This window comes from Nothobranchius furzeri, chromosome 14 (genome assembly GCF_043380555.1).
Source record: "Nothobranchius furzeri strain GRZ-AD chromosome 14, NfurGRZ-RIMD1, whole genome shotgun sequence".
Taxonomy (NCBI): Eukaryota; Metazoa; Chordata; class Actinopteri; order Cyprinodontiformes; family Nothobranchiidae; genus Nothobranchius; species Nothobranchius furzeri.
In genome coordinates, this window is record NC_091754.1 from 25,963,456 (window position 1) to 25,978,408 (window position 14,953).

Below are 14,953 nucleotides of genomic sequence, written 5' to 3' on the forward strand. Positions count from 1 at the left end.
ACTTGGTTTTAGAACAGTTTCTCTCCTCTTTGAGGACAGCATGGACAAATAGCGGTAGCTGTTAAAAAAACAGATTTTTTTAAAGGAGTTGTGGGGAAAGCATTTTATATTGTAGCTATTAGAGAAAGCTATTTGAACAGCTTAGTTTTAGATCAGTACTGCTTCATTTGGATTGGATTGATACGCTATTGCTAGTCACACCAAAGTAGAATGCTTTAAAACCCTGTTTCACCTTTGTGACTACTAACGGTATTTGTTTCTAATTAATTCCACAGGAATCCTCCTGATGATGGCGCTGTGCGAGGAGGTTCATGTGTACGAGTACATCCCCTCCTTGAGGCAGACAGATTTGTGCCACTACCACGAGAACTATTACGACGCCGCTTGCACGCTAGGAGCCTACCACCCCCTCCTCTACGAAAAGAGTCTGATCCAGCGGGTCAACTCTGGCCCCGAGAGCGACCTCAGGATGAAGGGCTGCGCTACTCTTCCAGGCTTTAGCACCATCGACTGTGACGTCTGAAATATGAAACCTGACCCCCCCGCCCGCCCTACCCTGAGCCTAAATAAACTAACATACACTAGCCTTTTCTGGCTGCTCTAGGGAGAGTTGCAATAAAGCCGCAGTAGATGAAGGCTGAAATTTGAAATCAGACCCATGAAGAGCAAAAGCCATAGCCATCTGGGGAGGGATCAATGTGGAGATGGTCTAAAGACCTCCTCTTCATCAAGTTGGGTGACCTTACCAGAGACTGGAGCTGGTAAAAAAAAAATCTCTGCTTTAGCTGAGCCATGTCAGCTTGGAAGCTGATTAGGGGTAGCACCAGGTGTGTGTTTTAGTTAGAAGAGTGAGTTTTCAAAAACGTGGTGTCAAGTAAATATCTGTGTCTTACAGTTCCAGGTACTCCACTGAGAGGAAATACCACTGTTTTTTTTTTACTATTTGATAGTCCTGAGTGGTGTAAACAAACCATCCACTCTGAATGTCACATTCACACACATCAGGTGGATCTACTGTACATATGCTCGTTGATTCCCCACTACTGATATTATTAGTATTTAATTCCTGTCTGAGCACGGTGAGCAAAGAGAGCAGAGTTCACATTTCAGTTCCTTTTGAGTGCAATTATGTAAGCATGAAAGTAAATGGGGCCAAAACCTAACCAGGTGCTCAGATCAGCCATAACCCCGTGCCTGGCGGTCAGCTGAACACGTTCCTCTGGTTGCCTTGTGAACGTTCACACACATGCAGTTGGTACTGTGGCAGGACTGCAGTACCAGTCCCTCTGATGGCGACGAGACTCGTTGAGCTGTCGTGTTTTACTAGCATTTTTCATCTCCGCCTCGACGTCCACCAGCCCCCTGTGGTTTTTCTTTGCTGCTCCTTCCGCTGTTCACGTGGTCTTGAATGTAATTTAACCACTGGCTGTTGTGGCCAAACCCCTACTGGAGCTCATCTCTGCTGTATTGTCTGCACACGTGCAGCTCGCTGCAGGGTTCTGTCTTTAATGCGTGAAGTGCATTAAACGACTGAGACTGGAGAGTATCATGGACCTGTAGTTTCTTTGGATTTGAATTGTTTATTTTTTATTTTTTTTTATGTTTACAACGAGGTGGAGCCACATCTGCATGCAGCTGTGAAGGTGCGAGTTAGGCATGGTAAAGAAAGTGTTTTTCTTTGTGCTGAAATGCAGCCAGAAAGTATTTTGCGTAAAATAAATGTATTTTTCTTTTCTTTAAATGTGACCTTTGTAGTGATTTAAGAAAAGATAGGTGAATAGAGCTTTTACACCTGGGCTGGGTATTAAAACGGCGGAAAAAAAGATGAATCACTTTGTTAGAATTTGATAAAAAGAAATAAAAATAAAATCCTAAATTAAATGTAGCTGTATTTATACATGTCCGGTGCCATTTTTCAGATCAATGTTTTTTATACATGTTAAAATAAACTGTAAACTTGTACATTTTGTAAATAATTTAACACTGATCAGCCACAACATTAAACCCACCTGGCTCACATCATGTTGATGTCCCTCAAAACCTGACTGATTACTGAGTATTGTGTGTCCTGAAGTGTCCCAACACCTGGCCATGGAGCTGTTCACTACTCTAGGACAGGGGTGTCCAAATGTTTGAGACGAGGGCTGAAATCAAGTCCAATGTTCCCCTGGGGGGTGTTACAGAAATTTGCTGAAAAATGACTCAAATTGGCACAAATTTGAACATAAAAATGTCAAATTTGCTGAAATGACGAAATTCCACCATTCTTGAAATTAAACAGGGAACCACACAAAACTAACCCCAGGGCCACAGATGGCCCCGGGCTGTACCACTCTGGGACTTGAAGCATCTTCACATGTAAACAAAATAATTTTTAGACAGTCTAGTGGATTTTGTTTGCTCAGCCAACATTTAGCATGCTTACAACTAAACTTCAGACATCAGCATGAACAATATTTCTATTTTAACTTCTATTCTCAGTTTTTAACTTGTGAAATATATGTATATAAAAAAAGGGGGGGGGGGGGGGATTGCTTGCCTACAGCGTCCCATTAGTGAAGTAGATGTAATGAGGTCAAACACAGGTCTGTTTAATTACACAATAACAATGTGTGGAAAAACGTAGCTTTTGAGAACTTGACTGCATTTCTCCTGGGCTGCAGACGCAGTAAGTGTTCTGATTGCACTGTTAAACTGATTAAAATAAAATAAAAACCTTTATTCTTACTGTTACCAACCACTGAGCAAACATACTGCACATGTCATGAATAAAGCTGCTGTAATGTTTTGGACTGCTGATCAACTGCAATACCACAGACAGCCACTAGGTGCTGATTCTAAACATCTCAGGCTTTAATACCTTTTTAAAAAATCCTGAAAAAAAAGTATAGAAAATAGATATTTTTCTAAACCTGTTTATGCAATTATATAATAAGGACCAACATTCTAACGTTATTTAGGTAAATGTGGTTATTTTCGTCCTGGGACCCTCTAATGAGGCCACTGGTTTATCCTGCACCAGAATTTAAACTAGCTGTCCGTATTTTTGGGAGACTTGCTCTTGAAGGCACCTGATTATAAAGCCTACTAACTGTGTTTAGGGGAAAGTAAAAAATGAAACATCAAACTAAACCTCGGGTCTCAGGAGGAACGTTATGTTCCAGTTGAACTTCAAATTGGCAGCAAAACATCCCTAAATCCATGTACTCCTTTGCATGAAAAATGCTTTGGTGTGCAACAACCTGGAAAAGAACACCACTTGGGCCAATTTGTTGCAAAATGAAAAATAAAATACATTTAAAATAATATAAAAACTAAATGTTGGTAAAAATCTGCTGACAGTTCTCTCTTTCTCACCCTGCCTTGACCTGCTGATTAAGGATTTTTATTCTAAGGAGATTAATTTCTAAGATTTAATGTTGTGTTGATCAGTGTTTGAGATTATGTCATCAAAACTAATTCAGTGAATTACCTTGAGTCTAAAGGAATTTCATCACATTGATGCTCAATTTTTTTTAACTTAAAACCATGAAAGCACTTCCCTGATGAGATGATACAGGATTGATGTCAGTAAGTGCTGCTGATCAGTGCTTAGAGATGTTTTGTACTCATTGTTATCACAATAAAGAGAATCAGGTTTAATACCCAGCCCCGGGAGAGGGACAGCTCTAGTATAGCGTTTCACCGCAAAGATCGAGGCTGAAGAAAACACTTTAAAGGAAATTGGAGGATTCTTCTTAAGTCCTGTAGGTTTTTACATCTCAGTAGAGATAAATCACCCCAAGCACATGCTTGTGATTGTGAGAAGGTGCACAAAGCCCTGAACATCTTGTCCAGCTTGCCTCTGATTACCTTCTGGTACACAGAGCATGCAAATCAGGATCAGGGCTCCGTCCTCAACTGTCTGTGTCGTGCTGCGAGTCACTGTCATCAAAATTAAAGTAGGAGGCGACGGTGCTTTAAGTTTGTATTTTCTTCAAAGTGGTTTATGAGAACATTAATGCATGCTTGTGGACCACATCCACCTGCAGAGTAGCTTTCAGTAATCACCTGAAGGTGCTCGATTAAGTGTGGCGCCTTTACGTTTTATTGTGCCAAACTCTTTAATTTGGCTTAATACGTGTTGGTGGTGAAGTAGTGAGGTGATGTTTAAAGACAGTGGTTCTAAAATGTTCCTCTCCTTTTATCTGTAGTATCTTGTTTTGGTTAAATAAGGCAGGAATTTCCATAACAATCCCGCCTCAGAAGGAATGTTATAGTTTTCCTCTCTGCAGGTCTGTGGGGGTGAAAATCCTGTTTTACTCCCAGCAGCCTTTGGGTGATCATGGTTTAAAGTTTCTCTGTAAATGCTCTTTTCTTTTACTGATATTTAAAGCTGTTTTCCGGAGTTTTCCTCTTTCAGAAATTGTCTATGATTTGTCAGAAAGCTGTAAAAGTGATGTAATGTAAGCAATATGTCTTTTTTATTATTTTTATTTTTTTGCTAAGCACGCCCCCTGCCCCACAGATCTCCGTGCAATAGCAAACGGAGCAACGACCAGAACTAACCAATAGCGTTAGACTGCCGCTTAGACCCTTCAAATTTAAGGTAAACCTCAGCTGATGCAGAGCTGATGAACTTTTCACGGAAAAGAAAGTCTCTAAAATATAAATATATGAGAACACAGCATGACATGAGAATAACATTTGTAAAACAACATGTTTTAGCTCTGTTTGTCAGCTACAGAAGCACATTTATAAAACAGAGACGTGAAGTCGCCATCTTAAACAGAGGAACAGTGTTTTTGTGTGATACGCTTGTCAGCCACTAGATGGTGCCATTGAATAAGAGAAATACTCCGGAAGGAAGCTTTAAATGGGCCATTTGTTTGGTTTCAGCCCTTATGTCCTTTTTACATTGTAAATAAAGTTAATCTACATTCCAATTTGTTTCAAATGATTTAACGTTTGTGTACCACAAAGGAAGTTTGCTCACCTGTTTGTTCATCAGTATGTAGATGAGAGGGTTAATGACTGTGCTGCTTTTGGCTAAAAGTGATGGAACCACGCTGGCCACAGGACTAATGGTGTTGGGCGGGCCGAATGTCGCCATCATAGCTACAACGCCGTAAGGCATCCAGCAGAGCAGGTAGCAGGCCGCTGTGGTCAGAACCATGAACAGGATGTGGTATTCTCTCCTCCTGGCTGCTGTTTTTCGGATCTTCCCCACCTGTAAGAAAATCAGATGGAAATCCACAGTTACAATTCTTAATTCTGGTTGACATCTTCCAGCCAAATCACAAATCTCTATTTTGTTTAAAAGTTTTTTCAGCACATTTTTATCTCCACAAATAGCACAAGCTTGAAAGATTTCTGTCATGTTGAGGAGTTGCTAACGCTAACAGTTAGCTTCTATTAGCTGAAACATGATCTGCTCTCTCCTGGACACTACATCATCAACAGCCTTCTACATTGCCAGTCAGGATGGATGAGTCCATAAATGCTAATTAACAGTGTGACGTTGATCTGAGTAACATTTTTAATCCTAGCGTTTCTGTCTATTGGCGGCTCATACAGGAAATAGGGGTAGAAGGCTATTCTCATATTCAGCATGCTTCTAAATCTCAGTGACCACAGCTTTTCAGAGAACTTGCTCTTCGCCAATTTTTGTCTCCAACTAGAAGATGGTTAATATCTGAGTCCTTATAAACAAGACTGTATGTAAACTACGGCTTACTAGGGATGTTTATTGGCAACAATCTGGTGATACAATATATATCACAATACACGGGAGACGCTACTGTGATACTAAAAGCCAGACACTATTTAGAGTTTTTAAAGGCACAGTATGTAAGAATATAGTGAGAATTTTACAGTGAAAAAATCCCAGAAGAGTCAGAAGAGTCTAATGTTTCAGTCATTTTGGTAGGAAGGTTATACTGAAACATATATCCATCTGGCTGCGGGGATTGTCGGGTGTTCTCCTTTAAAAACAAAGGAAGGAGGGACGTAGCTACTGTTCACCATCAGTGATGTGGGGTTGCCGTGTCTCCTGTGAGCTAAAACTGTAGCACCAACAATTTAAAAAAGCTCCAGAGTTGTTTAAAGTAGTTGCAGCAATCAATTTTTACCACAGGATGTCATTTTTACTTTATTTCTACATAAATCACCTTAAAGACTGAATTAATTTGGGGAAACTTAGGCCAGACCCTTCCAAGGCCCAATCCCAAATACTTGCATTTCTACCCTCGTGCCCTTCAATCACGCATTCCAATCCAGGGTTGCAAGAGCGTAGGCTGTCCTGATGCTCAAGTGTGGAAGTTGATCACGCTGCTTTTGCACCCTTGATCAGCACCTTTGATGATGCAACGGTCGCTTTCCCAAACCATCAGTTATTTACACACTTTTTACTACACACTCAAAGCCTTACTGCGCACTTCCTCCAAGTGCACTTTGCTGAAGACCGTAGTGCGAGTATTGGGATTGGGACCGAGACATATCCAGTGTTATCACAAGATCTTGTTGTTCTGTTAGATGGAAGGCGGTAAAAACTGCTGCCAACTAGTAATCAAAGTTTGAACTGCACAACACAAACTAAAAATAGTAAATGTTTAAATAGAAATTCTCAAAAATTCACTGATTTCAATTCAGTATCATGATACAAAATATTGTGATTTTTCAGTGTATCGATATTTTCTCATATCCGAATAATCACAGAGCTAGAGATTATTGTTTAACCAATGCTTGGATTAGCCATTTGTCAACAATTTCTCCACATTGTGGTCAATGACAGAGCTTCATGCAACTTTAAATTGTTACAAATATTTTCACAAAAGTCATCAAAAGATCTAAAAAAATAAAGCACCTTAAACCACTTAAAATTATTCCAAATGAAACTCTTCGAAAGGCTTCGTCTTCAGCTCTCCTTTAATCTCATCCAATTATCTGTCATCAGGATGAATAAGGTGAGGTTGTGTGATTTTCTCCCCTCACTCAGATCATCAGGCACCATATGTAATCCTGTATTTTGTCACAGACTCATTTCAGGCTCCCAGACATTATAAAATAAAGATCAGGAGTTCATTTGGACCTGAGCTCGTAGATTGAACTAATTCAAGAACAAAAGGCAACCTCAGACAGCTGCTGCCTGGACCATAAGGTGAGAGGTAATATATGCATCTGTCTTCCTTTCTTTCAGACACCAAATAGAAAAATTATTACTTCTGTGATCATTTGTTTTGAGCCAAAAGGAGCTTATGTTGCACACATGAAACTGTAGTTTCCATAATGATTCAATTTCACATGACATTGAAACAAGTGAAGTAAAAAAAAAAGTCATTGAAGCCAAAGTATTAAATCATCTTACACACTCAGAAATTTAAGTACAGAATTGTACCTTTAGGGGTTCAATAGCTTGTCGCCGTAGTACCCTCAAAGGTACCATTTGGTACCTTTCACAATACAAATCAGTACCCTTATAGATTGTATCTTTTTACACACCAAACCTGTACTTCAGGGAACAAATTTGTGCTAACCACTGCATCACTCTGTGTGTGTGTGTGTGTGTGTGTGTGTGTGTGTGTGTGTGTGTGTGTGTGTGTGTGTGTGTTTATTTCAAGATCAAAAATATCATATCCAAATGAAAAAAAATACTTGCTACATTTATTGAGTTTTCAAATACAGTGCAGCCCAGTTACAAACTGTTATCAATAATACGTGTGAAAAGCTATTAAATCCTATTAGAATAATGCTTGTTATCCCAATATTTATGCTTTATGTTTATGTTTATGTATTTAGCAGACACTTTTGTCCAAAGCGACTTACAAGTGCTTTAGGGATGTGTATTGGTGAAATCTGGCCATACGTATCACGATACGGGGAGATGATACGATATGTAACGATATATTGCGATATATTCAGCCACACGACATTAGCAATTTTTTGGACTAATTTATTACGTAATAAATAACATGTTTAACATGCGGTATCAGAACCATAATAGAGGGATTTACATTTCATTGGTGGAAACAAAACATGTTGCTCACTGCTGCCAACTAGTGGTCGACGATTGAATTACATACACAAAAAAAGAAAATATACAAATGTTTGCATGTAAATTCTTCTAAAAATGCGATACACAGCTTTCGAATATCGATATAATATCACAGGGGAAAAATCACAATATATTGTCATATTGATATTTTCTCATATCCCTAATGCTTTCAAAAATAATGAATTAGTTAATAAATATTTAAAATTTATAATTTTTTATCCAACAAATTATTTTACAATGATCTTTTTGTTTTTACAAAAACTGTGAAACTATTAAATTTATTTGCAGAAGCTTTGCTAATGGGTGGTTTTAGTGAAAGAGATCATAACCTGAAATGTTGATGTAACCCAGAAGCTAGAACCTTAATGAGGTATTAACTAATTGGCTTACTAATATGATCCATCCTCAATTTAGATAAAATATAAAATATAAATTAAGGAAATTAACAATACTAATTAATAGATATCTAATTAACTAATAGATAATTTCATAATGAATTATTGGAAGGGTGAATAACTAAAATAACGAGTTTAATATTAAACATCGGTTAAAACAAGAATCTTGAACATCCCTAACAGAAACAGAAGAGGAAAGCTGTATACTATTGGTCCAGGTGGGAATCTGAAATTTCATTGGCTGAGAGAAATAAGTCCCGCCTCCGCGAAATAAAACCGTGCGACGCAGCTGAGCGAGAGGAGAGACAAACAGCTGTGCAGCACGCAGATACAGAAAGCAAAGACTGAGCGGTTAGAGAGAGAGAGAGAGAGAAAAAAAAACAACGGTCGAGGCCGTGAAGAACCCTGATTTGGGTGCCGCATAGATAGAGGGAGAGGCGGACTTGACTCCTTCTAATAAGAGCTAGGAACTTGGAACCAACGCGGTGAGTAAAGAAAAAAGAAGAGAAAAAGCTAACGATGCAACTTAAAAAAAAAAAGGAAACTTAAATAGCTTATCAAATTAATTCCATTCTTATAGATTTGTGTGGAGACGACAGAGTGAACCAATCCTCTGTAGGAGGGAACCGTTGGAGCGCGTTGGTGAGTGAATGAGATTAAATTCAGTAAATTATTAAATTCAAAAAGCTAATTACAGCAACCGAGGTGACAGCAGTGGGCTGCTAGACGTTAGATCCCAGGAGTTAACATCTCAAACTACCAGTTAACGGTGGTAGGGCATATAGGAGTTAACGGCTCAAACCGCCAGTTAACGGCGGTAGGGCATATGGGATTCCCAGGAGTTAACGGCTCAAACCGCCAGTTAACGGCGGTAGGGCATATGGGATTCCCAGGAGTTAACGGCTCAAACCGCCAGTTAACGGCGGTACGGCATATAGGATTCCCAGGAGTTAACGGCTCAAACCGCCAGTTAATGGTGGTACGGCCTAGATGTACAAGGTCCTCAGGGGCGTTATAGCTAACGCCATAGAATTAGCAATGCGTCCCTTAACCAAACATTTAATAATAAAAAAAAATAGATAAATAAAAATAAATAAAAGCTAACTGATTAGGGAGGAATTATTTTACAAAGGTGGACCAAAGGACCAGAATTTATATTTTGTTGAATTTTGTTATAGAACATTTTATTTATTTATTTATTTATTTATTTATTTATTTATTTATTTATTGTGTTACAGATATACAAGGTGTCACAATGCTGTATAGAAACACAACTAAATGTATCCTTGTTGTCATGAATGTATTTCTTGTTGAATAGTGTAGAGTAATAGAATCTAACTGAGCCTATTGAGCTGAACAATTGTTGTCATATGTAATTATATTTCCAGAGCTACTGAGAATTATTTTAATAGACAATCAAATTGATGTTATGTTAGTTGAACTGTGAACCCAAACATGATTGGCTATGCCAATAGAGTGAAGCATTTGTTAAGTCTGTAAGACTTTATGCTGTGATGTGACGAGAAGGGTCGATGCCAACTCGCTAACAGTCCTGTTGTTTACAGGCTGGGTTTTTTTTTTCCTTGGGTTTGATCCCGACTCCTATGATCACTCACTTGGAACGAGAACTGGATTTCTTCCTGACGAGGGAGATGGCGAGCCTTAACCACTGAACGAACCAGGACATCTCAAGTAACTGAAGAGCAGACTGCTCTCTTCTGTGAACAATCTCAACGGTGCGGTAGGAAAAAATCGCACCACCGGACTCTGACTTTCACCCCAAGCGTGGGGATTTGACTTGACGCCGGCTGACTTGTGACTCATATGATCAAATCTCATACCGACCATTTTACTATTGTCGATTGTTTTCATCTGTTTTTGTGTGCTATCTTTATGTTATATTTCCCATTATTATTAAAATTTAGTATATAAACCGTTTCATGCTATACCCGTGACTCCAGTCATTCTTAAACAACCTCCAATTCTCCCCGAACCTAATTATTGGCCCATTTGTTTATTTTTTCTTTTAATTATCTTATTGTATCCTGTAATCCGGTTACATAAAACTTGGCGAGCCAGCCAGGAGAATTGTAGAGTTGTTACCTTAGCTAACCATTGACTGACATCATAAGAGTGCCTGGAGGTCACAGTGGTTTGCCATTTTGGCATTATTGGTACTTTTGAGTGTTTTAAAATGGAAGTTGTGAAAACAGAAAAGGTCAAAGTTTCAAATGCTGTTTTAATCAGTGGGTTAACTGATACAGACCTTGATAACGAAGTCTTTGGGTTTATGGAAGGATTCGGACCAGTTAACAGGCGCATTAAGTTACCAAACTGTGATCAGATTATTGTGGAGTTTCAACATGAAGCCACTGTTAAGGAATTAAAGAAACAATGTTTACCCTATGACAAACCTTGTACTAGGAACCCAGATGTTTTCTTTCATATTCAAGACCTAGCCAGCGCGTACAGTCTAGAAACTAGCACATCTGCCACTGATGCCTATCTGTCAGAGCTCAGGGACATAGCTGCGCGTAGCAATCAATCATTTAAAGACCTTCTAATGGAGGAACTGGCAAAAATTGGGGAATCTTTAGGAAGGGATACCCATGCATCTGAACCAGTCACTGAACCAGAGCCAATGCTCCATAGTGACCAAGTTACATATTCCCTGCCTTTAACACCAGAAGTTAACTATATGAACAACTCAAAGGACAATTGTCCACCTACAGAGACTGGAAAACAAAACCCTTGCATTCCACCAAATCTTTTAAACACACCTGAGGTTCAGCGAGTTATTGTGGAACACATTGTTAAAAGCAGTGAGGTTATCCCTCCGCCTACTTCACAATACAGACTAAAACCGTTCTCAGGGCGAGTTCCACACCCTTCTTTTGAAACTGACTATGATACTTGGCGTAGTAGTGTAGTGTTATGCATAAATGATCCTTCACTCACCAAGTCCCAAATTGTACGAAGAATCGTGGAGAGTCTGTCAGCCCCAGCAGCGAGCATCGTTAAAGCTCTTAGTCCAAAATCCGACCCGGAAACGTACCTTGAACATCTCGATTCAGCTTACGCAGCTGTCGAAGACGGCGACGAGCTCTTTGCTCGCTTCTTAAACACAAACCAGGACAGTGGTGAAAAACCTTCCGATTACTTTCAGAGGTTATACACCTTGTTAAACCTAGTTATTCAGAGGAATGGAATTTCCTCCAGTGACGCCGACCAGCAGCTGCTCAAGCAGTTTTGCAGAGGCTGTTGGGACAGCTCGCTGATTTCAAACCTGCAACTCGAACAAAAGAAAGACAACCCGCCTCATTTTACAGCACTTCTCCTCAAACTGCGCACTGAAGAAGACAAACAGGCTACTAAAGCAGCACGCATGAAACAACACTTAGGGGCACAACGAACTAGAGTGTATTCAAATGTGCAAACAACATGCTCTCAGAGTAAAAACACTTGTGAACTGGAAATAGATGATAACTGTGATGACTTACGCAAACAAATCGCTGAGCTCAGGAGCCAAATTGCACAGCTTAAGGTTAACAACACAGATAAAAAGGCAAAGAAAACTCAAAAAGAGTCAAAACCCCGTGTGGGGACTAAAATTCCAGATGAGCCCAAACAGATTCAGCAGATAACAGCAGTGGTGCCCAGACCAAAGCCTGGATACTGTTTTAAGTGCGGAGAAGATGGGCACATAGCTTCTAGCTGTAGCAACGAGCCAAATCCAGCACTAGTTGCAACTAAAAGACTTGCTCTTAGACAGAAGCAGCGCGAGTGGGAGATGTCAAAGCCAATTGCTCAGTCTCCTCCTTTAAACCGGTAGAAGCTCCTATCGTGGGACAGATAGGTGCTAAAGTAGAACCAAGTCCCTCTAAGGAAAGGACAGAGAGACTTTTTTGCAAGCCAGTTCATGCTCATTCAGTGCCAAAACTTCCCAAAAGATTAGTGGGTGGGCGATGCACAGCTACAGTCTCAGTTAACAGTGTTGAATGTAATTGTTTACTGGATTCAGGGTCCCAGGTAACCACCATTGCCAATTCTTTTTACCAAGAACACTTACCTGACCTCTCAATTAAACCCATCAGTAATCTGTTAGAAGTCGAGGGCGCAAACGGTCAAGCAGTTCCTTATTTAGGATACATAGAGATAAGTGTCACATTTCCAAAAGAGCTCGATCAGTCTGGACTTGAGTTACCTACCCTTGCGTTAGTGGTTCCGGATATAAGCTCAAACTCTGATACACCACTACTCATTGGCACAAACACACTCGATCCTTTGTATGAGCAATTGTCTGCCAATAACTTACCTGATTCCAAGGCACTCTCTTATGGGTACCAACACGTGCTAAAAGCCTTAGCAGTCAGAAAAAAACAAAGCAAAGATGGACGAGTTGGTGTGGTGAAGCTTCGAGGGAGAACCCAAGAAGTTCTCCCTGCAAATAAAAAACTGTTACTAGAAGGGTTTATGCAACCCAGCCAAAACAAGCATGAGCCTTATGCACTCATTGAACAACCCACCAATGGTTCTCTACCAGGGGGTATAATTGTAGACTGTTGCCTCATTTCCTTACCTTCACATGGTCCATACAAAGTACCTGTTGTACTAAGAAACGAAACTAACCATGACATCACATTACCCACAAACTGTGTGATCGCTGAGTTAGTTAAAGCCGATCGTGTTATGCCATATCCAGAACCTGACAAAAGTGATCAGAAAGTACTTGCGGCGTGTAGTTCGCAGCAACAGACTTCACCTTCAAACCCTCCTCTCAGTTTTGACTTCGGTACTTCGCCCTTGTCCGAAGAATGGAAAGGGAGGATCACCAACAAACTTAACACTTACTCCGATGTGTTTTCGCACCACGATCTTGATTTTGGTCATACACAACAGATAAGACATCACATCAACTTAAAAGACGAGACCCCATTCAAACAGAAATCTCGGCCGATCCATCCACATGATTATGAAGCCGTGAGAAAACATTTGGAAGCCCTCTTGGAAACCGGTATAATAAGAGAGTCGGAGTCTCCATTTGCCTCACCAATAGTGGTAGTTCGGAAAAAGAATGGTGAGGTACGTCTATGTATAGACTATAGAAAGCTTAATCTGCAAACCATTCGCGACGCATATGCCCTGCCTAACTTGGAGGAGTCCTTTTCTGCTCTCGCTGGATCACAGTGGTTTTCTGTGATGGACCTCAAGTCAGGTTACTATCAAATAGAGATGTGTGAAAAGGATAAACCTAAAACTGCTTTTGTTTGCCCGTTTGGGTTTTATGAATTTAACCGTATGCCACAAGGAATAACAAATGCTCCAAGCACTTTCCAACGGGTTATGGAAAAGTGTATGAAGGACATTAATCTGAAGGAAGTGTTAGTTTTCCTAGACGACTTGATCGTCTTTTCCAACTCCTTGGAAGAACACGAAACCAGACTTTCTCACGTTCTTGAACGGCTTAGAGAATACGGACTCAAGCTATCACCAGATAAGTGTCGTTTTTTCCAGACATCTGTGCGTTATCTTGGACATATAGTATCTCGAGATGGCATAAAAACCGATCCAGATAAGGTGGAAGCACTCAAAACATGGCCGAAGCCTCAGACTTTGAAGGAACTCCAATCTTTCTTAGGATTCACCGGTTATTACCGACGCTTCGTTAAAGATTACTCAAATATTGTCAAGCCACTAACATCTCTCACGGCTGGTTATCCACCCAAACGGAAAAACTTTAAAACACCACCATGTAGATCAAAGTACTTGAACCCCAAAGAACCCTTTGGGAATCGTTGGAGCCAAGACTGTGAGAAGTCCTTTCAAACTATTATTGAAAAACTTACCACTTCGCCAGTTCTTGGCTACGCTGACGCAAAACTCCCATATCTAGTACACACAGATGCTAGTACGACCGGACTCGGTGCAGCGCTATACCAAGTGCAAAACGGTGTCACACAGGTAATCGCTTATGCAAGTCGCGGTTTAAGCTCTAGTGAAACTAGGTACCCTGCGCACAAGTTGGAGTTTCTAGCCTTAAAGTGGGCCATAACAGATAAGTTTCATGACTATTTGTATGGGAACACATTCACTGTCATTACTGATAATAATCCGTTAACTTACCTCTTAACAACGGCAAAACTCGATGCAACGAGCTATCGTTGGCTAGCTGCGTTGTCCACCTATAATTTTGACATCAGATACCGTGCAGGTACACAGAACGTTGACGCGGATGGCCTGTCTAGGAGGCTGCATGATAAACCTGAAGACAACTCAAAATTCACTGAGGAATGCCAACGACTAGATGAGTTCCGATCTCATCTTTTATCCTCTGTCAAAGAAGTCGAGCTTCAACTTCAAGCCGAAGCAGTGAAGGCAACATGCCAAAAGCACATGGTCTTGGATGAGGCTGATTCTCCTTGTGGTTTAGTTCAGTCACTTGCCATGTCTGCAGCGGCCATTCCAGACCTATTCCAGTTGGAAGACAATAGTGACAGTTTCTTTGCTGTGCCCAAGTATAACCATG

The 14,953-nt window shown here is 40.3% G+C and overlaps 2 protein-coding genes across 2 annotated transcripts in view; one reads left to right on the forward strand and one right to left on the reverse strand.

Annotated features, from left to right (window-relative positions):
- st6gal2a (ST6 beta-galactosamide alpha-2,6-sialyltranferase 2a) overlaps positions 1–4,925 on the forward strand; it is a 56,481-nt gene extending 51,556 nt beyond the window's left edge. The window contains exon 7 of the mRNA XM_015966162.3: positions 276–4,925. Coding sequence (XP_015821648.1) covers positions 276–523 — 248 coding nt within the window. The 3' untranslated portion in view covers positions 524–4,925. The remainder of the gene's footprint in view (positions 1–275) is intronic.
- tmtops2b (teleost multiple tissue opsin 2b) overlaps positions 1–14,953 on the reverse strand; it is a 53,045-nt gene that overhangs the window by 2,974 nt on the left and 35,118 nt on the right. The window contains exon 3 of the mRNA XM_015965567.3: positions 4,976–5,209. Within this exon, the coding sequence (XP_015821053.2) occupies positions 4,976–5,209 (234 nt within the window). The remainder of the gene's footprint in view (positions 1–4,975; positions 5,210–14,953) is intronic.